This window comes from Orcinus orca, chromosome 14 (assembly GCF_937001465.1).
Source record: "Orcinus orca chromosome 14, mOrcOrc1.1, whole genome shotgun sequence".
Lineage (NCBI taxonomy): Eukaryota > Metazoa > Chordata > Mammalia > Artiodactyla > Delphinidae > Orcinus > Orcinus orca.
In genome coordinates, this window is record NC_064572.1 from 59,704,745 (window position 1) to 59,731,457 (window position 26,713).

The following is a 26,713-nucleotide window of genomic DNA, read 5'->3' on the forward strand; positions in this document are numbered from 1 at the left end:
ACAAGGGATGAACTCAGACACTGGCAGATGGAGAGGAGGGGTAGATCTGAAAGCTGCAAGGGCAGCAAAATGAACAGAGCCTGGGGCGCTTCGAGGGAGGCAGGGATGGAGGCTGACCCCGGGGGCAGGCGCTTGGGGAAGAGAGAGAATAGTGCCACGTCTCAGGCTGGGGAATGGTGAGAAGAAGGCAGTTTGGGGCAGAGGATGGCAGGTTGGATGATGAGTTCAGTTTTGCATGGGCTGCGTCTGAGATCTTGGTTGGACACCTGGTGAAGTTCCCAATGAACAGTAGGAAACAGAAGGCCAAGGTACAGATGGCGATGGAGACTTGGAGTCATTGCTGACAATTCAAGCTCTGGGGACAGCATGCAGAGTGAGAAGAGGAAGGGACCAGGGCTGGAGAGAGTGATGAGCAGGATGTGCTGTTTGAGAGAAAGGGGGGGTTCAGGAGAACATGAGTGGGGAAGAGCGGCCAATTCCCAGATCTGGAAGTGGAGTGGAGACCACCAAGGTCAGCCTCCCCTCCTGTCCGTCAGTGGGTCAAGCATTCAGGAGAGAGGCCCATTTTATTCTTTGCTCAAACATCTCCTCATTTTATTATGAAAATTACATACACACTTTCAGAACAATTGCATCTTTTCCAATCTTCACACCAAAAATGCACCCAAACCCCGTTTCTATCAGAGATTTCTTTGCAAACACCATTTCTTTAGTAACATATGTTTTCCTCCTTTTCTCTCCCCATCTTTATCACAACATGCTTCCAGACTCCCCCAAAACAATTCATCTGCCATCTCTCTTTACACATTAAATGCATCCCAGTTTCCAGCCTTTAATTTCTGGAACCCATTTCTCTGGTTGTTCCCTCTCCTGTAGACAAAATCCCACAGAGTCTTTGTAGCTATATATTCGAGACATTCTTTTTAATCTTGGTACAATTAGATAACTGCCTCCAAAGTCTTTACCTTCAGGAATAAAAGGTCTGAGATCTTGTATCTTCTCCCATGACACCTGGACCTCCTTGGACAGGTGTAACAAAATGACTAAAAGACTGGACCCTGGAGTCAGGCACACATAGGTTTGCCACAGACATAAAGTCTCCATCCAGTCTTAAGCCCCGGTTTCTACATCTGCAAAATGGGATAACACTAAACATCTACCACCTAGAGTTGTGAAGAGAATTAAATGAGCTAATGCATTTAGTGTGTTTAACAGAACACCTGACACATAGTAAACGCTCAATAAATATTAGCATTTATTACCACAATTGCTCTCCAAAAACACCCCTCCCCAATCCCCAACTATATATAATTTTCAAGCAACAGAACATTATGCAAATTCAGGTGATTGGACTAGGTCATCGCTAAGGTTCCTTCTAGGGCTAATGTTCTAATATGTGAACTCTATTCTACACCAGGGAAACATGCTCCGTGAGTGTGAAGCAGCTTGGGACCGAGGGAGGCTTGTGTAGCAAGTGTCAGTACGTGAATGTTGCTGGGAGCACACGGAAAAGCGGTAATAGCAAGGGGAGAAATGGAAGGATCCTCAGCGCAGGGTCAGCTGCTCTTTCCAGAAAAGCGGAAGAAAAGCCTCCTTGTGGTACTTTCTCAACAAATTTCACTGATGAGGTTCATTTGAGTTACAAGTTTCAAATTGAAAAAAAAAAAAAAATCCTAGTTTAAAAAAACCTTCATTCTTTTAATCTCCCCCCACCCTCCCCCACCCCCACCCCCCCACGCCACATTGTATTTCAGACATCAAAGAATTAAACTCCCAAGGCAAGCCTAGGCTTTTATTCCCAAAGGCTCCTTTCTGCCTTGGCAGACAAGCTAGCTTTGACCACCTCTTCTGTGACTCCGGAAGACCTTAAAAAGGTTCCTGCCAGAAGCCTGAACACAAACAAAGACATACATCAGAGCCCCATAAGTCAGTCACACTCTTTTGTCTAATGCCCAGTTCCAAACCTCCATAGGCTCATCCTTCTCATAAAAAACACTCAGACTGTTGGGCTCTTACTAAGGGCCAGAAACACAATACTTACGACTCTGTGAGGAAGTTCATTGACTATCTCCGTTTTTTTTTTTTTGGCCACACCACGCGCAGCATGAGGGATTTTAGTTCCCGGACCAGGGATCAAACCCGAGCCCCCTGCAATGGAAGCTCAGAGTCTTAACCACTGGACCGCCAGGGAAGTTCCTACTATCTCCATTTTATGGACAAGGAAAGTAAGGCACATGACAGTTAAATAATTCATCCAAGTTCACAAGTGGCTGCCGGAGACTTCCCCAGGCAGTGTTTCCCCACCACCACACCTTGCTGCCTCTCACCTTTATTTCCACTCCCAATTCCTTCTTATCTCCTTGTCCCCAAAAGGCACTGTCTCTACTACGCGGCCAAGGGAATTAGTTATTCGGGAGCTGACTTCTAACCAGATAAAAATTATGCAAAACATTGACCTTTACCGATGTATTTCACTGACAAAATATTGCATTTGTTATTTAGAGTATGTGCAACTGAATAAAGCATCCCTCAAGTTAATGAAGAGTCCACATTGAAATGTGTCCAAAGTATGCATTTCAGTGAGTCTAGCTCTGTGCTTATTCTTAGGTCATTTTAGATGTCCCCAGATCCTACACTCCCCTGAAACTCAGAGAGTGAGGAAAAAATGTCCCGTCAGCTTCGATGTTACCTCTGTGAGGCGGCTCGGGGCGGCACCCTGGGGGGCCTCTCAAGGGGCATGATGGGTGCGCTGTCCACTGGTGGGGGGCCTGGGCTACGACTTCTGGCAACCTCGGGGGCTTCATTATCCTACAGCAAAAAAGATGAGAAAGAAGGGTGAAAATCACATTAAGCAACAGCATAGTTGGACACACTCCATCCCACAAGCTCCTCAGCCCTCCCCAGGCTTTGGCTGAAGGTTACTTACTGACTGATAATCAACCCAGCAATACCAGGGCAGTTTTCCACTGACACTGACTCCCAGAGTCACTGAGGAGACCATCAGACCCAAATTATCATTAGCGATTCGAGCTCTTGTTCCTCACTACTCAGTGTGACATGTGGGCCACCAACATCACCATCGCCTGGGGGCTTGGGAGAGCCACAGGGTCCCAGGCTCCTCCCCACACCTGCTCCATCAGAACCCACATTTTCACAAGATCCTACGTATTTCTTATGCATGTTAAAGTTTGAGGAGCATTGCTCTATGTAACCAGATAGGGCTGGAGAAGTTTTATTTTTAAACAAAAGTCTCTTTTTGGGACAACAGAACGGTGACTGGTCCTCAGTCACAGGGTCATACGAGCTGTGCACTGGTGGGCGGCCCACCCCTAGGACCCAACTCAGGGAGTCTCCTAGGTTGGCAGTGACCCACGTGACCTCACCCACACATCCCAGCTGCTGGTCACTGGATCAGGATACACACCCTGACCCAAACTGGGCCTCAGCCTAAGGCAGCAACTTACACTCTGCTCAGAGACCTTGCGGCTCTCGGGAACTGTCTGCCGCTATCCATGTGGAGAAGCAGAAAAGGCCAGTGCGCAGTGAGAGAAAAAGGAGATACCCACAGGGAAGAGGAGACAAAAGAGCGTGTGGCCTCGGCGGGTACAGTGAACAGCGGCTCCCGCTGTGGCATGCCCCGCTCCTGACCCAAGCCCCTGGAATCCCTGATACTCATCCAGTTCCCTCTCACCCCTTTTGGCTCAACCCTTCCTCCTTCCCTCTCTTCCTTTCTTCCCCTCTTTTTATTGAGGTGAAATCCACATAACATAAAATGAACCATTTTAAAGTAAACAATAAGTAGCACTTAGTACATTCACAATATTGTGCAACCACCATCTCTATCTACCCCCCAAACATTTTCATGACCCCCCCCAAGGAAACACTGTACCCCTTAAGCAGTTTGCCCGCATTTCCCCTACCCCCAGGCCTGGTAACCACCAATCTGCACTCTGTCTCTACGGCTTTACCTTTTCTGGACATTTCATACACACGGAATCCTACAGTAGGTGACCTTTTGTGTTGGGCTTCTTTCACCTGGGTTTCCATTTCCTGCAGTGAAACGACCCCCAGGACAAGACATACGGGGGTGCGGGCCCCGGCTCTCACCTCGTTGTCCCCCTCCATCCCGCTGCTCACACTGAGGAGGCTCCGGGTGCTGGATCGGTTACTCGCGCTGCCTAAAGGGCGCAAACAAAATCAGCTGGACTGTGGATTGTCTCAAGGTAAAGTAAATTTTGCAGAACTCTAGCTCTCACTTACTGATAGAAACAATATACAAGCTGTGCATACGGGCTTCTTCAAAATGCTGCCATCTAATAACATTACCATGTTATTAGAGTTCAGTTTTTCTTTCAGCATAAAATGAAATGGTTCATCTTTGTATTACCACTTTTTGCCTTATAGCTACCATTTACTGAGGGCTTACCTCACATTACATGCTTTAAAAGCACGACTGCAGTTAATCCCTAGGAAAACCCTACCCGATATTAGAGCTCCGATTTGACAGACAAGAAAGCAGAGACGCTCCAGTTCTCACGTGTTCAGTGGTATTTCTAAAATCTGCAAACAACTTTTGTCGCTAAAGTTTTTTTTTACCTATTTAGAAATTACGGCATGTGCGAGTATCACACATGTATACATACCTTCTAAAAAGGTGCCAGTGTGACACAAAACACAAAGCACAGATTCAAAAGTATAACTTACATGCAGGGTAGGAACTGTGACTTATGTGAGTTTAGGTGCTCAAGGATGTAAGTTGGGGATTTATCACCTACCTCATTAAAAGAGCATTATCCAATAGAACTTTCTGGAAATGTTCTGTTGTGTGCTATCCAATTTGGTAGCTAGTAAGACACATGGCTAGTGCAACTGAGGAACTAAATTTTATTTAGTTTTAATGAACTTAAATTTAAATAGCCACATGTAGCTAGGGGTTACGGTATCGGACAGCACAGCATTAGAACTAGCTCAAGAACGTGATTGGTCTAGCAGTGAACAAGGAAGAATAACAGTTAATCAACTAAAACTTTGACTTTAATTTACCAATATTGCCTTTAACCGTATTGCCAGATCTTAGGTCTGCTGAATTTCCACTCAAAATAGCTCCTCATCATATTAGTTTACGGGTAAATTGCCTTAGTTTTGACTTCATTATGGTACCAACTTTGACCTAATTAATTTAGATGTTAGCTTGACGAGAGTCGGTTAAGATTATAATTTTGGATTGTTTCTCGGAGGCAGATTTTTAAATTTAAAATAATGTGTTGAAAATATTTCTAGAAACCAGGGGATTCAGAGTTAGTCTATTAAGGAGCACGTGACCCTGTCTCTTTCTCTCCAGCTACTCACACATAACACTGCTTGCTCAGCCAGAATGTCCTTTTCTCCCTGCTCCCCGCAGCCCACCCCTATCCACAAATCGAAAAGCTCCTGTCCCCAACGCTCAGGACAAATGCTGTCGAAACCTTTCCAGATCCCCCCAAATGGAAGTAAACCCTCCTATCCACGGGCTCCCACCCCTGTGGAGCCAAGCCTCCCACGTCATTCATCATTGTTCATCCCCTTCCCTTACAACGAACCAGACTCCTTCCAAAGTTTATCCACTAGGAGGGAGCAAAAAGCTGTCCAGGCACTGGCTCCAGGATCCTGGAAATTCGCACCAGCCAGCTCCCCTTGTCCCTTCCCTTGGTGTTCTTGAATTTTTAACTCCCACCCTTTGGCTTTGAGGCTTCGCTCCTGGTTTATCAGCCCTGGCTGGCCCTCTCCTCTCTCCAAGGCTGCTGATCTGCTTGGCCACACCCTGTCTGGACTGCACCACTGGTAGGAGGCTCTGGCCCCAGCCCCCATCATCTTCACTCTTGCTGGGGGAAGGGGGCAGTGCCCAACCCCTTGCCAGGCTTCTGTCACCAGGGAAGAAGGATCAGACAAGCATCTAACTGGTACTATATTTATACCTTCTCTCCTCCATTATAAGTCCCCTGAGGACAGACCCTATTTCTTTTTCAGCTTTATGTCTCCAGTATACAGTCTAGCTCCATATGCACAGGGCTGTCCTCAATATTTGGTGGAGGAATGAATGAGAGAAAAAAAATGACCCTATATATATGACCCTTAAGAAACTTGAACCAGACAACTTAGAAGAAGGTCAATGGTCTTTCTGTAATGAAACTTTTGTTCTCTTAAACATAACACTAATATTTTGTGCTTAAAATTATAGTCACAATCAGATTTAACCTGCAACTGTTTTCCTGTAGTTCCCAAGAGATGACAGCTGCACCATAATAAAGTAGTGCTGTTTTTAGGGTATGACTCCGGGGGTTGAGGGGCAGTTGGTGGATCAGAGCTGGGCCATCCTCACTCTCCCTCCTTGCCCTGGAAACTGTTTCTCTTTGGAAGGCAGTATGTCCCCATGGTTGAGCACACAGAGAGATCTGGATGTGAATCCCAGATGCCCTGCTTAATTTCCAAGTGACCCAGGGTAAGATGCCTAACCTAAGCCTCTGTTCCCTGGTCTCACAGCACTGCTGTATAGAGTGAGACCGCACGGTAACAGGCTTGGCACAGAGCCTGTAAGAGCACGCATTTGATTAATTACAGCAGCTATCATCATCATCATCATCACTAGTCTCAAAATGGCAAACTATCCACTAGTGACCCAAGGGCCCTCACCTCCAGTGTCCACACCTCTGTATAGCCTCTTCCTCACCTCCCTTTCGGCTTAGCCATGTGACTGACTTTGGCCAATGTGACGTTAGCAAGTGTGACGCAAGCCAAAGCTCGATAAGTACTTGCACACTGGGGCTTGTCCTTCTGGAATGCTCCCTTTATGGATCTTGTTATCATACAAGAAGTTCAGGCTATTGAATTAGAGGCCATATGTGGAGAGTCCCTGGAGAGTGAGAGGCCATCGTGGATGCTCCAGCCCATGCCAAGCTTACAGCTGAATACAGTCACATGAGTGACCCCAACTGACCACAGGGGGTGGAGGTGAACAGTTCCCATTTGACTCCTGGCCAAGTTGAGAATCAGACATAAATAAATGATTATGTTTCAAGCCACTGCATTTTGGGATAGTTTGTTACATAGCAATAGATAACTGTGCAACAGGGCCTGGATGCAGTCTACAGCCACAGAGTAAAATAAAATCCTCTGGTCTGTCATTTAATAACATTTTCTACCCCAATAAGATAGCCATCTCTGGGCAGTGCACCACCATACAAGGTAAGAAGCACAGTTTATGCTTTCCAGTCTATTCTCACTCCAAGCTAACTCAAAGTAAAACATACGCATAAAATGGTTTAAATTAATCTGAACCTGAAGTGAGTACTCTGCATTCATCTTGTTAAATTTCCCCTTCCCGCACCCCAGAAAGCCCTGCCCTCACCCCAAGAGTGTCTACACCACGTCTCCTCTCCTCTGTGACACGTCTGAGCCGGCTGCCTGCCTGTCCCTTGCTTCCTCTGCCACCTGTGATCACTCCCATTTCTGAACTTATCAGAATTCTCTAAATTGCCTAAAGGGGGGGTGATACACATGATCACCCCCATAACGTAAGGGGAGGTTTTCTTCTCTGTTAAGTCTAGGCTTCTCATGTGGTTGTATGATATGCTTTGGGTCTGTTTCAACAGGTAACAGTGGCAGAGAGAAGAGCTGGGTTCTGCTCTCATTTTGCCATTGACTGGCTGTGGGACCTTGGGCAAAACCCTTTCCCCTTCTGGGTTACAAATACGCTATTAATAAAGTAAGGAGGGGGAATAGTTCAGAGGCTCTTGACCTAAGTCCATGGATGGGCAAAATTGTGTGTGTGTGTGTGTGTGTGTGTAAACACATGCATGTGCATTTTTATAGGAAGCACATCCAGATCATATACCAGACTCTCAAAGGGGTATGTGATACAGAAAAGATTAAGAACCCCTGGGTTAGGTGACCTTCCAGTTCCTACATCCATGTGGGGGTCTTCCACCTGACGTTTAAGGAGACGTGAGTCCTGAAATTCAGCTTGTCTCTTGCTCTTTCACTTCTCTCCTAGCTGTTTTGATAACACTGAAGTGTTTGAAAGCAGCGAAACTCGATCTATTTGGCTTGTGAAGCTGGTGTGTCTGAAGTCAGCTAATACCGCCCTGGATCTGGAAACAAAGCCCCAGCTCCTGCCTGCACATCAGCGTGTATTGCCTTGTTGCAATCAGACTCCTATTCAAGCTGTCAAGCCAAAAAGAAGACATTTCCCGATTAGATCCTCAACTTGCATTTAAAGTTGGAATTCTCAAATCCGAGTTCACTGTTTTCTAATGTTTCTGACTTTGTGCCCTTTCCTTCCCCTTCCCACAGATGAAGCAAAAAGAACAGTAGGCAAGAGTCTTAGCCTGGATTCGGTCCACCTGAGTTCAAATCCCAGCGCTACCACTTGTTAGCTATTTAACCTAGAGGAAGGCACTAAGTTTCCAGTTTCCTCCTTGGTAAATAGAGGTGATAATACCTATCCTGTAGAGTGATTATGAGAATTAAATCAGAGAATCTGTGGAAGAGGCTTAGCATATAGTAAGTGCTCAATAAATACTAACAAGTATTATGATTAGGATTTTTCATTTATAAAAGCAATAGAGTAATAATTATCATGCAATCTGGCTTCACGGGATATTTGTATAAAGGATCTTTGGCGCCCTGAAAAAGGCAAACCTCACAGGCTAAATGTCCCCCATTTCTTACACCTCCCAAGCCCAGATCAGGCTCCAAGTAAGATCTTCTGGGCTCATAACAGAGCACATTTCCAAGGCCCAAAGGCACCTGCGGGCCACCTGCTTACTTGCTGTGCTGGAGGTACTGTCTGTTTTCCAGTCTCCTCGTCTTAGCTCTGTCCTTGGGGGAAAGACGCTTTTCCTGGGGCCACTCTCATAGACTCCAAACTCCACTTTCCCTGGCAGGTGCTGTGAGTGCCGAATTGGGACTGTGATCTCCAAGTCTGGAATTAGAGGGAAAAGAGATAAAATTTAAGGCACCAGGATGCCATTTACAAAACTGCTGGGCTGCTCTCTCTCCACCCACCTGCTCCACCTGAATCTGGAGGGTGCCTGGAGGGGAGGGGAGGGGGAAGGAGGAGGAGAAAGGGAGGGGGAAGAGGGTGGGGGTCCTGTCCAATTCAGCACTGAAACTCCACTGACTACTGTGTGGCAACTGTTGACAGAAAGTTGGGGTGGAGGAATGTTAGAAAGGGCAGAGAAATGCTTTTGCATCATGTAGAAGAAAGAACATGTGATTAGGGAAAGAGGCCGGGCCCCGGCTCTGCCACTCACCAGCTGTGGAGCTTAAGTCAGTCGACCCCTCTGAATTACTTCCCTTTCTGAGGAGGGCTTGCGAATGCCATTGATTGTAATAATAGGTTATCCTGTGCATCACGCAGAGTTCTAAGAACTTCCGTATTTTTAGCTCCTTGAATCCTCCCGAAACCCATGAAATAAATACTATTGTCAACATTCTCAATAGAAACTAAGGTACAGAAAAATGAAATGGCGTGTCCCATGTCCCTGTCACACAGCTGGTAAGGGGGACAGCTGGGATTTGAACCCAGGCTCCAAAGTCCAGGCCCTTAATCACTACTCAGACTGCCTCTCAATCCCTTAGTAAGTGATGGATGAAGGGTGGGTGGTCCACAATGACAGCAATGATCCAGAGAGTTCACGAAAGGAGATCCATCAGGCCCATGAAAGATTTGGTGACTTGCACAGCTCATCAGTGGTTTGAGACCCCACAGATTCATAAGGGTAGATTATCCCTTTGCCCTGCAAAGCGTTAACCTAACCTCTTTACTGGCTTAGCCCTGCCCAGTGGTTGGTCTTTCTTCCTCCCTAGATTTCCACCCCTGGGTGCTATGAGCAGGGAACAACTCCAGCTGACAAGTGGAACAAAACATCTGTGCGGGCCCAAACCAGCTTCCTCTCCAGGGAAGTGTGAGAGCCAGGTGATCTCCTGTCACAGGGCTCCCCTTGAGGCCCTGGACCTTCCCGAGCCCTGGGGCGGGGCCTCTGCGAAGAGGTGTAAGCGCGGGGGGGACTTTTGGGGACATGTGGTCTCATTCTCAAGGAACCACTTCCTCCTCGCCTCTCCTCTGCTAGGGATGGGTGTGGCAGGAAGTTCAGGGAGCGCAGCGGCAGGGGTGGCTCCGCTTGCCAAAGCCAGAGGTCTGCCAAGAAGGGTAAACGGGTAAACAAGCGCAGGTGCGAGGACAGGGTAGACCAAGTGTGCTCAACATTCTGCGTGGAGAATATTAAAACAGTGGACTGCTGGTTTGCGTGAGTCCTCGAGCTTTCCTCATCCTAGAGACTCTGGTTCCAAGCGTAGTGTCTGGTCCTAGTAGTAACCCAGCTGTCCAGGTCTTGGTGGAACACAGATCTTTTTCATGTCCTTGGGCTCTCTTGCTTACAATTGAGCAGTGAGTGGAAGCACCCACCCAAGCTTGGAAGCACTTGGGTGGAGACTAGCCAGTGTACCCACACATGGGTGTGAGCCCATGGTGGCTCAGAGCCCAAACAGGTGACACTTTTTTCCCCCCCAGCTTTGACCGAGCTGTTTAACAACAGTCTCTTAAAGGGAGGTTCCTGTCTGCTTAATTCACTTCAATGAAGCAATTTTCGACTCTGAACAGTTCGAGGAGGAAGGAAAGTAAAATACACAGGAAAAAAGTTGGGAGTCAACAGTTCAAAAAATCAAGTAGAGCCAGTCTAAGTGTCTACAAAATCCGGATATTCTTTGAATAAAGGGACACTGCCAGGAAAAATAATTATCATCACTATACTGCGTAGTACTTTTGCCAAAGTGCATTCACATGTGTTACTATTCCTCCCTTGAACTTTGCTACTCCGTGAAGCAGATAAGCTGGATGTAACCACAGATGAGGAAACTGAGGCACAGAGTGGTTAAAGGAAAAGACCTGGATCATGAAGTGATTCAGTGACAAAGCAGGGATCAGAACCCAGGCCTCCTGGGACCCAGCCTGCTTCTCCAGGTCCCGCTGTGCAGTGGCCACAGACACGCCCAGAACACGAATATTGATATTCTCCTCCACGGGGCCAGGCCGTTCAGCAAGTCGGGAGTCAGCCAGCCCTCCTCTGATTTCCTACACCATCAGCGCTCTGCACCGTCTCAGCGAGAGGAAAACAGCTCCCCAGGGCTGAAGAAATACTGGCAAGTTATTATGAACAATCTGTTACTTTTTAATCGTCCCTGGTCTTTTAACCCAAATTAAAGAAAAATCACCACTGTTTTTCTTTTCTAAGGCAAATGAGGTTTCCAAACGAATAGAGTCAGTCCTTGAGTGGAGTGGTCTCCATTCCTGGAAAAGGTCCTTCAAGCAGAAATGCCATTCATCGGCCCTAATTTTCCTATAGGTCAATGTTATCCTGTGTCGACAGTTTTCAAATGTTTTTTTGTTTTTTGTGAAGCAGGATTCTTTCCTCTAGGGAAAACAGAAGCTCAGTATAGGAAACGGAGTTTTTAAAAAGGAGCTGCAATGGTTGAAGCAGAGTAAGTGGCCTCAAACCCTGTTCCAATCCAAATCTACTCCCCTACCCCATCCCCAACTGTCCCCCAGTTCCTACCTGCTACCTGCATGGATGCAGCAGCACTGGAGCACCTGAGTGTGAAAATCCCCAGAATAGGCAATTCCAAGTTAGAATGTACTAAATACACAATCGAGTTTTATGCAGAGATCTAGTATATCATATTCACTCAACCGTAAATGATGCCTTCTCTTTGGCAGATGCTCTGATGACCTTGGGCCTCACCAGGCAGTACAGGGTCCAACTTCCAACTGCCTGAGCTTTCTCTGGGAGCCGGATTACAAGCGCCCGTCTCCCAGCAGGCCTCACCCAAAGACACGGGAGCTGGTGTCTAAATGCCCCACGGGAGGGATAACTCTTCCAGAGTGCTCTCCATTGACCCCCAGCGTCTCTGGGGAGATGAAACTGCAGTCTCCATGGTTCTAACTGCACGCTGCTGGCCGCCTTTCCTTCCTCTCTCACTTCCCACCCGCTCCTGTGTTCTCTAGGATCACCTCCCATATCAGCTCAAATCCTTATCAGGGAAGAAAAAGTTCTAGAAATGGATACTGTTCATGGCTGTACGTTATTTTGAGTGTACTCAATGCCACCAGATTGTACATTTACATGCAAATAGGAAATTTTATCTTATGTACATTTTACCAAAATAAAAAACAAAAATATAGGGAGACTCTTAGTGCTGATGGACAGAACACTCTCCCCATGTGGGCTACGTGCGGCCCCCAGCCGTTCCTGCTCAGTGTCAAATTATACATAGTTTAATCTTTTAATAGTTATGACATTAATTAAAACCCTTGATGTAAAAAGTAAAAATACTTAACCCTTCACCACCACCACCCCCAAATCCTGGTCAGGGGTCTGCTTCTTGAAGAGTAGGGTAGCAGGGAAGGTAGGGCATCTAAATCACGTTCCTTTGGAAAACTTTAGACATGGACCATTCTAACCTAGACTAGAGCCACTGGTGGGTATCACTTATTCGCAGCCTGATTAGCCTTGAGTGAACTTTGTGAAATGCGTCAAAAGCCATGATTCCAGGCCTGGCCCCTGGATGGTGAGTCCCAGCTCAGCGCACTCTCCCTGGGAAGCCCTGGCTAAGGGGATGCCAGCTGATGTGCGGGTGGTTTTCAGAGTGCCTCCATGTGCTGGGCACTGGGCCTGACCCCAGTTATGCCCTAACTCACTGAATCTTCAGAGCGACTCTCCTGGATGGGCACCTTTATTTGTGCCATTTTGCAGATGAGGACTGAGGCTCAGGCAGGTGAAGTATCTTGCCCATGGTTCCCAGCTAGTTAGGGGTAAACAGTGAGCAGGAACTTGACCTCAACCCTGCTGGCCCCAGGGCCCATGCCTGCAACCCTCTACTCCTCGGCATGCGTGTCTGTCTTGCTTCCATCTCTCCAGTGGGCCCAGGTGGAGCCTGGGTGGGTGGTACATGTGTGATGACACCAGTGGCTCGGTTCTGGAGCCCAGGCTGCTGAGCACACACGACTCCAACACTACGACTCACCGGCCTTCAAACACCACATGCCCCACCAAATCGCAATTTTCTTGATACTACCTGTATTTAAAAGCTTGAAATGTTTCATTCAGTCAAGGCTTCTATTGACCTCTGGGTTCATGTGCTCTAGTTTTAAAAAGCACCTCAGCCCTCTACCACCTAGAACCCTATTGTCTGACCCTAGGATGAATGCAGCTCTTGAAACAGATTTTCTCCCTTCTTTCCTTTTTCCTCCTCTCAAAAGGAGGCAGACAAGTATGAGGGTGGGTAGTGACAGCATACATTTAAAACTTAGTCACCCAGGCAGGAGTCTGAGGATGACCCCTCTGACTTTCTGCCACGGTTGTATCCTCTTTACCCCTCTTCTTCCAAAAAGTCAAACTCAATAATATTCACTAGGCTGTATTGCTTGCAAAACACTGTGCTAGGCATTGTGGGACAGGCTGTAGCTGGGAAAACCAGACCTACACAAATAAAAGACTAACTCATGAGCTACCAGATGGTGAAGATTGCATCTTACAGGTGTAAGGTTTGTATTTGGCTGGGTGCCTGGTGCTCAGTAAGTATCTGTGCAATGAATGAATGGTGTCACCAAACGTTTCACTCAAACCAACCATTCCAACAGAGATTTCTTGAGTTCCACCAACGTACTGTGCTACATGCTGGGGATTCAGCAGAGCACAAAACAGACAAGTTCTTGTCCTTGCAGAGCTTATGCAGGTGGTGGTGGCAGGTTTGGGGGGAGAAGGGGTGTGGAAAATAACCATGAGAATAGAAACATAATTCCAGTCTGTGATGTGTGAGAAGAGGGTGAGCCATGGCACAGGAGGTGAGTCGTGGAGGGCTACTCTGGAGAGAATGGCCTAACTCTGAAGGATGAAAAAGAGCCAGTGGGTAAGGATGTGGGGAAAGAAGTGGAGTGGGCACAGCAAGTGCAAAGGCCCTGGGCAGAATGCCCTTGGCATGACAGAGCAACCAAAAGCAGTCCATTGCGACTGGAACACAGGGTGTGGGGGAAAGTGGAGGATGAGCTCAGGCATCACACCATGCAGGGCCTTGTAGGTCACAACGAAGAGTGTGGTTTTACTCTTGGGACAAGAGCCCCCAAGGGTTTTGAGCAAGAGAGTGACATCATCTGATTTTTATTTTTGAAAGGCTGTTGACTACAGTCTGTAGGAGTAACTGTAGAGGAATAAGAATGGACACAGGGAGACAACTGAAGAGGCTTCTGCATTAATCCAGGAAGAGACGGTGGTGGCTTGGATGCAGCTGTGGCATGGAAGGTCGTCAGAAATGATAACAGGTACTTTGGATGCAGAACTTCTGGGAATTGCTGATGGTTTGAAGGAATGAAGTAATAACAACCAGAGGCAACAGAAAAGAAGTGCCAGGTGGACAGAAGGGATACTAGGTTCTATAGATGCTCAAATGAAGAAGGAGTACAATGGCCAGGAGTGGTCCAGGAAGGCTTCACTGAGAAGGGGCTGTCAGGGCTGGGTCTCCCAGTGCCAGTAGTTTCATACAGGTGAGGAGGGAGAGGCATGAGCAAGGGGCCTGTGGCAGGAAGAGGTCCTGTTTGAAGACCAGGGTATTACCAGACTGACCAGGTTCATGGGAAGTCGGGCCGTTGATGGCAGCTGGAGACAAACTATAGAAGTTATGCACCAGCGTAGTTCTTTACGCAATGGAGCGCCATTCAAGATCTGAATGCCTCTGAAAGTCTTTTCTTGCCAGCTCTTCTTGGTATAAGGCTGGCCAGTGTAAATAACAGAGACCCACCATGGCAGAGGCTCTCAGCGAGGATATGCAGTGCGGGCAAATGCCCATTCCTTGCTCAGGGGTGGTGGTGCCACATGGGTAGCACCTGGGGGAGGGAGGGTCAAGGGGGACAGAGGGGCCTGGTCCTCGGTGAGCACAACTGGAATCCATGGCCCTGCTATTGGGCCCCCACCACACACGGCAGGAGTCCTGCTGCACCTGAGACCGGGGCTTCCAAAGCAGTGTTTGGTGTGGACACTGATGACGTAGTGCCCTGCTTGAATCAGAAACAGCACTATGTGAATGGGATTTTCTCTTTTCTCTGCTCAAAAAAAAGTGTCTTCCTAAATGCCAAGGGGAGAGTCAGGTGCCTGGGGAGAAAGCTTTATCATCCTCTTTCATGGGAGGAGGGATGCAGAGTTCAAGCCTTCCTTTCATTCATTTGCTGACGTGCCTTATGTGCCAGGTACTAGATTTATAGAATTAACAAGACAAAGCCGTTGCCCCAAAAGACCTCATAGCCTAGTGGGGGACCCAGATCTATAGACAGGTGACAGGTGCTGGGCAAGCATTCTGCCCACTCAGGCCCCAGCAGAAAGGAGAGTCAAGGACAACAGACCACAGCAAAGTCCCCCAGCATGCAGCACCCCCAGGAAGCCACATACCTGTCTGCTTTCCTGATTTTTGCTTCTCTCTCTGTCTTCGGGTGATGCTATCTCTTAGCCGTTTAAGATTTTCCTGGAAAAAAATTTAGTTTATTTTAAAAATATACCTCAGAATTATACCCTCTGGGCATTAGAGTTTCTTTCTGATTTTATGACATTTGCAAGATATATCACATTGCAATAACATTTCCAACGTGCCGACGAGGCTGGAGTGCATTTGCAATCGGCTCCCAGAGAAATCCAAGCCCTCTTAGAAGTTGTGCCTGAAGAGAAGACATCTTGTCCACAGCAAAGTATTTCCCCTCCTCTCTGGTTCTCAGCTCTTTCCCAGCCTTATAACCTACCAGCCACTTTGCATGCCCCTTAGAAAAGCCTGTCTTCTACTTGCTTACAAGCTCTCCACCTACATTCCTACCTCTGAGACTGTGTCCTCACACATTCCACTGACCCTGAGGGTCATGGATTCCATGACTTTTCTCCAAGCCTGGGTCAAGGCCCACCTTCTAAGCGCCCCCTCCCATAATGCTCCAGTCCTTATTGCTGCCCATGCCATCTGCTACTGGGCTACACTGCCTTACCCTGTGTGTGTGTGTGTGAGTGTGCACACGCGTGCGCACGTGTGGTCTCTTCAGAGGTACTGTGAGCTCTCGAAGGGCAAGAGACCAGGTCTCGGACCTTTCTGTAATCCTGCAGTCTGGTCTATCGCAGTCATTCAATAAATGTTGAACAGACATGTGAGGGTCAAGATTTGTTGCTATTTTAATCAATAAATAACAGTCAGCTTGAAGTTAAGTGTCTGAGCATTCTAGGGAAATGCCCCAGGGACCAACATCCAGACCATCTGGTTGGAGCAGAAGGTTCCCGTGAGGGAGCCACAGAGGCAGGACTGAAAGGCTGGTTGGGTTGTGACTGCAGCTGAGAGACTGAGCTTGGTCAGTCTCTGACCAAGCAAATGTTCTCAGGCCCAGTCACAGGTGTCCAGTTACAGCAATACACAAGACAGCCACGGACCCAGCCCTCCTCCACTGTCTAGCAGAGAAACAGACATAAAACAAAGTCCATCTGGAGCCAGTTACCTGCTGGAAACGAAAGGACTCAGACCGCTTCTTCTGGTTGAGCTGCCACTCTTTGAAGTGGAGCACGGCCTCATCCACATTGACGATGCCCAGCTTCACCTGCTCCTGGAGGGTAATAAGCTGCCGCTGGCCTGGAGTTTTCATCCCAGCAAATGGGTCATACATGCTTGACTGAGGCCTGTCCCTCCAGGGTCTGACAGGTGGCTCTGGAAAGGATGGAGAAACTCAGCTTGACAGCGGCGCTGCTGGGGAGAGCTGACCGGATGAGTGGGGTTAATGAGGCTGGCCGTGGGCTCAAGAGGATGTGTCTCAAAAGAACAGTTATATGTGGAACCAAGAAAGGGGAGATATGACATGGAATCAGAGAGAGGGAAGCAGCTAATAATTTCAAATCCTGTTACACTAAAGTAGACAAGGCCACACCATTTTAGGAAGTGAGGCATCCACGGAGTGAGTCACCATGAATTACTGAGAAGCCTTTAGACCAGCCTTTCTCAACCTTGGCACTATAGACATTTTAAACTAGATAATTCTTTGTTGGTGTTGTGTAGCTGTCTTGTACACTGTAGGATGTTTAGCCTCATCCCTGGCTTCTGCCCACTTGATGGCAAGAGCATCCCCTTCCTCAGTTGTGACAATAAAAAATGTCCCAGACATTGCCAAATGTCCTCTGGCCGGTTGGGGGGTGGGGAGTGGAGGAGAAATCACCCCCAATTGAGAACCACTGATTTAGACTAAAATCCACTCCAGAAGAGGATATACAGGCAAGTCTAACCAGGCTGCTTCTCCCAGCACCACTTCCAGCCCTCCCCATCCCGCCTGCCTCCAAGCAGCATGGGGCACAGTGATTGTGGACCGACGGGTATGAACTGCCCGAGGAGACTGGAGTGCTAACAGAATCATGACCCAGTCCAATATCACCAGGTAAAAATTAGGTTCTGGGTCCCAGCTGACTCTCCTTGGGTTGTTCCTGTGCCAACCTCTCCTCCGTATTCAAAACTTATAGTTCTCTGCTTTGGATACTCTAGGGAAGTATGAAGCCAACTCCTCTCTCTCTAGGCTCTGTGACTCCACTAAGTTCTGTGGGAAGAAAGAGCTACTTGAAGAGGTGATGGGGCCACTGGAGCATATGAAAACGACTTGACATTTCACTGCTCATTTCCTGTAGGGCTATCTTTGATTCTAAATTTCTCCAGCAGGACCCCATGTGAGCATTGTGATTCAGGGAGACGGTATGAAGGAAAAAGAGAGATGACTTCACCAGTGGGTATTGAAAAAGCTTCAAAGAAGCTAATGTATCATTCTTACCAACCATTTACTCATCTGTCTACACACACTCACATAACTTACTCCCAGGTTTGCCCTCTTCCAGGCTGTCTTTAATTGTGTTGGGAGATGGAGTGTGGGGACAAAAAAAAAAATGCAAAAGCCAATCAGTTCCAATCTCCTACCACCAAAGCCCTTAGGGAAGTTTTCAAACGCTTAGATGGTGTCATAATTCCTTTTCAGAAGAATCATCAATGGGATAATACTGAATGCCTCTGTTTAGCACAAGGAAATTCATCAAGAACAAAATACTTATCTCTTCAAGCTTCCTTAAAAGGTCTTTGGAAAAAAAAGAAAAATGTCACCCAGTGGCAAGCAAAATGTCTCAAATAAAAGTTGAATTAAAGTATAGTTTAGCTAATACAGATAGGGTAGGTAAATAGCATGGTAGGGCTGCATCACCAGGTAAAGATTGGGTGCTGGGCTGCCCACTTTCATCCTGTTGGTATCAGTCTCAATGTTTAAATTGTACTTTAGTGTGCTGTTAGACACTTTCTAGGGTATTGATGTCGTTGGTATGATCAATTTGTACAGTGTTCTAAGGCACCCCAATCTCTTCTCCTCTCCCTTTACCGTCAGTACAGCTCCACTTCAGGTATCTCTTGGACCTCTCTGTTTTTCAAGGATAAGGAGCTGTTATACCTGGAAATCACTGAAACATGAACACTTCCACCACCCAGAAGTTCAGGTCATACAAAAGGAAGCTGAGGACATCTGCTTACCTTTCCTGATGCTCTCTGAAGTAACGTAGAAATTCTCAGGCCGCTCTTGACTTTTTTCTGCAAAAACTATGAGATAAAGAGTATTCTAAGTAAAGCCAAATAAGATCTCTTTCTAAAAGGCTTTATAATATTTTATACATTTACCAAAAAAATTACCAAAATCTTGTACAAAAAAATAATAATAATGGATCACAACTTGGACCACTGTATGCAGTTCTATAAACCAAAACTTTAGGAGGCAACCAATGAGCAGAAGCTATAGGGATTATGAAATGAAGACAGACCAAACCAACAAGGTCTCAAACCAGAAAGACAGAGCCAGTCAGAGGACATGATCAGCATTTACGAGATCATTAAAGAAAAGGGTAAGGTGAACAAGATTACCCTTTTCCGGATCCTTGAATACTGAAGCAAGCCGTGGAACACCCTGAAGTTTGAGAATAAAAGGAAGTGCCACTTCACATGTCAACAAGTGCCCTAAGACAGAACTCAGAGCAGTGGAACAGGTGAAATATGTGCAAGGCTCCAAGGGGACTTAGATGAAGTCAGTCATGCACAAGAGACACATAAAGACTTGTAGGGGGGACTTCCCTGGTGGCTCAGTGGTTGGGAGTCCGCCTGCCGATGCAGGGGACATGGGTTCGAGCCCTGGTCCGGGGGGAGCCCACATGCCGCGGAGCAGCTGGGCCCGTGCGTGTCTAGGGCTCGTGCTCCGCGGCAGGAGAGGCCACCCCAATGAAAGGCCCGCACACCGCGACGAGGAGGGGCTCCTGCTCGCCGCAGCTAGAGGGGGCTCGTGTGCAGCAGCGAGGACCCAAGGCAGGCAAAAATAAAAAATATATAAATAAATAAATTTATTTAAAAAAAAAAAAAGACTTGTAGGGAAAACTGGGAAATGACAAGCGTTCACTCAGTGGTAGGACTGCATAGTGATTAAGTCTCCCTGGGCTCCGCACACGACTCTCTGGGTTCAAATCCTGGCTCTGCCATTTATGAGCCATACAACCTAAGACAAGAGGCTTCACCTCTTCTTGCCTCAGTTTTCTGATATGTAGAATGAGGATAATAATTGTACCCTCCTCTTTGTGGGCATTACACGAGTTAATACATGGAAAATGCTGAGAATAGTGCCTGGCACATGTAAGCACTCCATGTTAACTTTTATTATTCACATCTAAACCTTGAGATTGATGCCAATAAGACAGCAATACCTTGGCTTGCTAGTTAACACAAGGGATGTCTACTCAGTGCTTTCCAGTTTATAAAATAGCTCCTCATGTATTATTTCGTCTGACCCTCACAATAAGGCTCGGGCAGTGTATTATTATGCATCATTGTATACATATATTATTATGATACCCATTTTATAGATGAGGATGCTAAGGCCAAAGAGGGTGAAATGACTTACCCAATGTTCCATACTGTACAGCTGAAAAATATAAGAGCTGAGACTTGAACCCAGGTGTCCTGGACTCCAAACCATTGCCCTTTTTGTCATCTCCTGCCCCTCTCCTTTCCTTTCCTCCTCACAGTTTCCTAGCAAGTCCATCAAGGCTCTTTAGGAACCACCTATGCCCCTCCCAACTGAACTTCCCACAATGAGCCAGACCATCAACACCCTCTCCCCAACCCCTGCCATTTAGGCATTATCAATATATATTTGCAAACTTCTTCATTTGGGTTCCCTTAGAAGCAGACCTGGGGGACTTCCCTGGTGGTGCAGTGGTTAAGAATCCGCTTGCCAGTGCAGGGGACATGGGTTTGATCCCTGGTCCAGGAAGATCCCACATGCCGCTGAGCAACTAAGCCTGTGAGCCACAGCTACTGAGCCTGTGCACTAGAACCCGCGAGCCACAACTACTGAGCCCGTGTGCCACAATTACTGAAGCCCCGCGCGCCTAGAGCCCATGCTCCGCAATGAGAAGCCCGCGCACTGCAACGAAGACCCAACGCAGCCAAAAATAAATAAGTAAATTAATTAATTAAAAAAAAAAAAAGAACTCTGGAAAAAATGTCTCTCAAAAAAAAAGAAGCAGACCTGGGGACAGTGATCCAAGTACATGTAGACTATGTGAGAGGTGATGGAGGTAAGACAGGGAAGTGGATAAAGCAATAAATGGTGGGTTACCCAGTAAGTCACCATGATGGGCAAGCTGGGGAGCTCTGGAAAGCAATGTAGAGCATGCACCCCAGAGTTCTCCCAGTAAAGGGGCAAGTAAGCTAGGGTACTCATCCAACAACTCTACTCAGTCAGTGGTTGCGGGCTGCATCCAGGGGTGATAATCCCCCAACTCTTCCAGCCTGTCCTGCCAGAGAAACCCATCAGGCTAAAAGACACAGGTTCTAACAGGCAGGGTCGATCCAGTGGGCACAAAAACATAAAGAGCTGGGGGGATGTGAGCAGGACACTGACAGTGTCTGCTACACACGCCAAAGGAGATGCCATCGAAGGGATGGCGAACCATGAGCATGGATGGCACTAGGCAATATATAATATCCCCCCACTGTATTTCTACCCAATTTAAGGTTGCCAGATTTAACAAACCAAAACCAAAACTGAAAAAAAGAGTGCAATATTTGGGACACACTTACACTAAAAAATTATTTGCTGTTTGTCTTAAATTCATACTTAACGAGGCGTGCTGTACTTTATTTGACAAGCCCAGCCCAACTACCTGGGGCTCTGGTTGAGGGCTATCTTCCCCAGTTTCTAATCTTTGCCATACCTTCCATAACCTGCTTATACTATTAAAAATGGAAATGGAGGGACTCCCCTGGTGGCGCAGTGGTTAAGAATCCTCCTGCCAATGCAGGGGACACAGGTTCGAGCCCTGGTCCGGGAAGATCCCACATGCCGCAGAGCAACTAAGCCCATGCACCACAACTACTGAGCCTGCGTGCCACATCTACTGAAGCTCGCATGCCTAGAGCCTGTGCTCCGCAATGAAAGAAGCCACCACGATGAGAAGCCCGCGTACCGCAATGAGTAGCCCCCACTCGCCACAACTAGAGAAAGCCCGTGCACAGCAACAAAGACCCAACGCAGCCAAATATAAATAAATAAATAAGTAAATAAATTTATTTTAAAAAAATGGAATGGAGGTCAAGTGCACAGATCTGGCAATTCCTATACTCTTACAGTACTTGTAATCATATTAATAAAATCAAGTCCTGAAAGATAGTGAAACTGACGATGCTATCAGCATCTAACTAATGTCCCAGGGATCATTATGGGTCAAACCCCAATTATCACCAACTTTTATCAATGTACGAAGGTAGACAGCATAGCATTGTGGCTGAAAGCCAAGGTTGTGGAGTCAGATTCCTTGAGTTCAAATCCTGGCTCCGCTACTTGGTAATCAAGTGACCTCTGTAAGCCTCAAAAATGAGGGCTTACATTTTCCTCATCTGTAAAATGGGGATGATGACGGCCCTTACCTAACAGATTATTATGACATATTCCAAATAGAGCACTCTTGGTAGATTTCAATAAATGTTAACTATTAAAAAATAATAATAATGAGAGTTTCAGGAGATAAAATTTACCAGGGATCTTGCCATTTGGAGTAGAGGGACATCTTGTTTATCTCTGTCTTCACACTATGCATAAATTCCTCCAGGAAGGCCAGAACTGAATCTGACCACTGCCCCTAGTCTAGTTCCAGAATCTGCCCCAAGCTCTGACTCTGTCTCCTGGGGCTGGTTGGAGACCATTCAGAAGGGAATGGTCTTGAGCAATGATTCAGGAGGTAGAGGATCCAGGGAATTCCTGCTGAGAGGCTCTGAAGACCCCACTGTGCATCATTCCCTGCCACACTTGCCTTTAGAAATGTAGGGTTCATTGTCAGACAGCTGGTGAGTGCCAGAAGCACTGGCCTCTGGCCTGGGCACTGGGACAGGGGGCCTGTTGGCCAAGTCCACGGAAGAGGCCTCATCATCATCCACTGTATGATAAACATCTTCTTCCTGCCCGAGATGGTGTACTTCCCTCTCCAAACTGGACATTCCCACGCTGTTGCCTAGAAACAGAGAGAAAGGTGACTGAAAGCTATTGTCAAACCCTGGGACCCCCAGGTCATACAGCCAGCTGCCCTGGGACCCAGCTCTGCACATCAGCAAGCTGGCCACCTCCACATTAGGTAGGGCCTGGCAGCCAACCAGGCCGGGGGCCAGCCCCACCTACCTGCACACTCACAGTAGTTGGCCCTGCCACAACAGAAAGGCCCATGGGGCACCACTAGAACACATAGCTCTGGTGACCAGAGGGGAGTGTGCTACTGGGCCCCACAGACATCTGCTACATAAGGCCACCACTCTAAGATTGGGAAACATCGCCAAGCTACCTAATACACAAAAATTAAAAGAGAGAATTAGGCAAAATGAGGGACAGAGAAATATATTCTAAATGAAGGAACAAGAAAAACCCCAGAAGAACTAAGCCAAGTGAAGATAAGCAATCTACTTGATAAAGAGTTCAAGATAATGATCATAAAGTTGTTCAATGAACTTGGGAGAGGAATGGATGAACACAGTGAGAAGCTTAAGAAAGAGCTCGAAAATTTAAGGAACCAAGCAGATCTGAAGGATACAATAACTGAAATTTTTAAATACACCAGAAGGAATTAATAGTAGATGAGATAATACAGAGGAACAGATCATTGAACTGGAAGACAGAATAGTGGAAATCACTCAAGCTGAACAGAAAAGAAGAAATGTTTTTTGGATCTCTGAAGGAGAAAAGAGAGCAAAAGGGGCAGAGAACATATCTGAGGAAATAATAGATGAAAACTTCCCTAACCTGGGAAAGGAAACAGACATTCAGGTCCAGGATACACAGAGAGTCCCAAACAAGATCAACCCAAAAAGGTCCACACCAAGACACATTGTAATTAAAATGGCAAAAATTAAAGATAAAGGGAGGGGCTTCCCTGGTGGCGCAGTGGTTGAGAGTCCGCCTGCCGATGCAGGGGACACGGGCTCGTGCCCTGGTCCGGAAAGATCCCATGTGCCGCGGAGCGGCTGGGCCCGTGAGCCATGGCCACTGAGCCTGCGTGTCCGGAGCCTGTGCTCCGCAACGGGAGAGGCCACAACAGTGAGAGGCCCGCATACCGCAAAAAAAAAAAAAAAAGCTAAAGGGAGAATATTAAAAGCAGCAAGGGAAAGGCAACTAGTTACGTGTAAGGGAACTCCCATAAGAATACCAGGTGCTCTTTAGCAGAAACTTTGCAGGCCAGAAGGGAGTGATATCATATTTAACGTGATAAACATAAGCTTATAACCAAGAATACTCTACCCAGAAAGGATATCATTCATATTTGAAGGAGAGATAAAGAGTTTTACAGACAAGGAAAAGCTAAAAAAATTCAGCACCATTAAGCTGGCTTTACAGAAAGTGTTAAAGGGATGTCTCTAAGCAGAAAAGAAAATACCACAACTAGAAATATGAAAATGAAAAAAAGAAAAATCTCATTGATAAAGGCAAATATACAGTAAATATACAGATCAACCACTTATAAAGCTAGTAGGAAGGTTAAAAGACAAAAGTATTAAAATCACCTATATCCACAATAAGTAGCTGAGGGATACACAGAACAGAAAGATGGGGCTTCCCTGGTGGCACAGTGGTTGAGAATCTGCCTGCTAATGCAGGGGACAAGGGTTCGAGCCCTGGTCCGGGAGGACCCCACATGCCGCGGAGCAACTAAGCCCATGTGCCACAACTACTGAGCCTGTGAGCCACAACTACTGAAGCCTGCACACCTAGAGCCCATGCTTTGCAACGAGAGGCCACCGCAATGAGAAGCCCGTGCACCGCAATGAAGAGTAGCTCCTGCTCGCCGCAAGTAGAGAAAGCCCGTGCACAGCAGTGAAGACCCAACACAGCCAAAGATAAATAAATAAAACAAATTAAAAAAAAAAAGAATCCGGCTGCCAATGCAGGGGACATGGGTTCGAGCCCTGTTCTGGGAAGATCCCACATACCACAGAGCAACTAAGCCCACGAGCCACAACTACTGAGCCCACATGCCACAACTACTGAAGCCCTCGTGCCTAGAGCCCGTGCGCCGCAACAAGAGAAGCCACCGCAATGAGAAGCCCATGCACTGCAATGAAGAGTAGACCCCACTCGCCGCAACTAGAGAAAGCCCGTATGCAGCAACGAAGACCCAATGCAGCCAAAAGTAAAGAAATTAATTAATTAAAAAAAAAAAACCTCATGGTAATCACAAACCAAAAATCTATTATAGATACATACAAAAAAAGAGAAAGGAATCCAAACATAACACTAAAGATAGTCATCAAATCACAAGGAAATAGGAAAAGAAGAAAGGAACCAAAAAGAGATATTAAAAACCAACCAGAAAACATTAACAAAATGGCAATAAGCACATACCTACCAAAAAATTGCTTTAACTGTAAATGGACTAATTGTTCCAATCAAAAGACATAGAGTGGGGCTTCCCTGGTGGCGCAGTGGTTGAGAGTCCACCTGCCAATGCAGGGGATGCGGGTTTGTGCCCCGGTCCAGGAAGATCCCACGTGCCACGGAGCGGCTGGGCCTGTGAGCCATGGCCGTTGAGCCTGTGCGTCCGGAGCCTGTGCTCCACAACGGGAGAGGCCACAACAGTGAGAGGCCTACATACCTCAAAAAAAAAGAAAAAAAAAAAAAAAGAGAAAAAAGACATAGAGTGGCTGAATTCATCTATGATGCCAGCATCACCCTGATACCCAAAGCAGACAAAGACATCAAAAAAAATAAAATTACAGGCCAATATCTTTGATGAACATAGATGCAAAATTGTCCTCAACAAAATATTAGCAAAGGGAATTCAACAATGCATTAAAAGGATCATGCACCATTATGAAGTGGGATTTAATCCCAGGGATGCAAAAATGACTCAATATCTGCAAATCAACGAATATGATACATCATATTAACAAATTAAAGAATAAATATCATATGATCATTTCAATGGATACAGAGAAAGCTTTTGACAAAATTCAACATCCATTTATGATAAAAACTCTCAACATAGTGGGTATAGAGGGAACACACCTCAACATAATGAAGGCCATATATAACAATCCCACAGCTAACATCATACACAATGGTGAAAAGCTGAAAACATTTCTGTTAAGATCAGGAAAAACATAGTATTGGAAGTCCTAGCCATAGTAATCATAGAAGAAAAAGAAATAACAGGGTCTTCCCTGGTGGCGCAGTGGTTAAGAGTCTGCCTGCCAATGCAGGGGACACAGTTCGATTCCTGGTCTGGGAAGATCCCATGTGCCACAGAGCAACTAAGCCCATGCGCTATGACTACTAAGCCTGCACTCTAGAGCCCATGAGCCACAACTACTGAGCCCACGTGCCACAACTACTGAAGCCCATGTGCCTAGAGCCTGTGTTCCACAGCAAGACAAGCCACCACAATGAGAAGCCTGTTCACTGCAATGAAGAGTAGCCCCCACTCGCCACAACTAGAGAAAGCCCGCATGTGGCAACAAAAACCCAACACAGCTAAAAATAAATAAAATAAAAAATTAATTAATTAAAAAAAAAAGAAAGAAAGAAAAGGAATCCAAATCAGAAAGGAAAGAGAAAAACGGTCACTGTTTGCAGATAACATGATACTGTATATAGGAAATAGTAAAGATGCCATCAAAAAACTACTAGAACTAGTGGCGCTTCCCTGGTGGTGCAGTGGTTGAGAATCCTCCTGCCAATGCAAGGGACACGGGTTCGATCCCTTGTCTGGGAAGATCTCACATGCCACGGAGCAACTAAGCCTGTGCACCACAACTACTGAGCCTGTGCTCTAGAGCCCGTGAGCCACAACTACTGAGCCCGCATGCCGCAACTACTGAAGCCCACGTGCCTAGAGCCCGTGTTCCACAACGAGAGAAGCCACCACAATAAGAAGCCCATGCACTGCAATGAAGAGTAGCCCCCACTCGCCACTACTAGAGAAAGCCCACGCACAGCAACAAAGACCGAACACAGCCAAAAAAACCCACAAAAAACTGTTAGAACTAGTAAATGAATTCAGTTAAGTTGCAGAATACAAAATTAATATACAGAAATCTGTTGTGGTCACTAATAATAAACTATAAG

At 46.6% G+C, this 26,713-nt stretch overlaps 1 protein-coding gene across 1 annotated transcript in view; it reads right to left on the reverse strand.

Moving 5' to 3' along the window:
- PIK3AP1 (phosphoinositide-3-kinase adaptor protein 1) overlaps window positions 1-26,713 on the reverse strand; it is a 112,922-nt gene that overhangs the window by 8,220 nt on the left and 77,989 nt on the right. The window contains exons 10-16 of the mRNA XM_004268393.4: window positions 22,419-22,616; window positions 18,598-18,663; window positions 16,550-16,755; window positions 15,474-15,546; window positions 8,804-8,959; window positions 4,108-4,178; window positions 2,690-2,808 (exon numbers count right to left, since the gene is read on the reverse strand). Coding sequence (XP_004268441.1) covers window positions 2,690-2,808; window positions 4,108-4,178; window positions 8,804-8,959; window positions 15,474-15,546; window positions 16,550-16,755; window positions 18,598-18,663; window positions 22,419-22,616 — 889 coding nt within the window. The remainder of the gene's footprint in view (window positions 1-2,689; window positions 2,809-4,107; window positions 4,179-8,803; window positions 8,960-15,473; window positions 15,547-16,549; window positions 16,756-18,597; window positions 18,664-22,418; window positions 22,617-26,713) is intronic.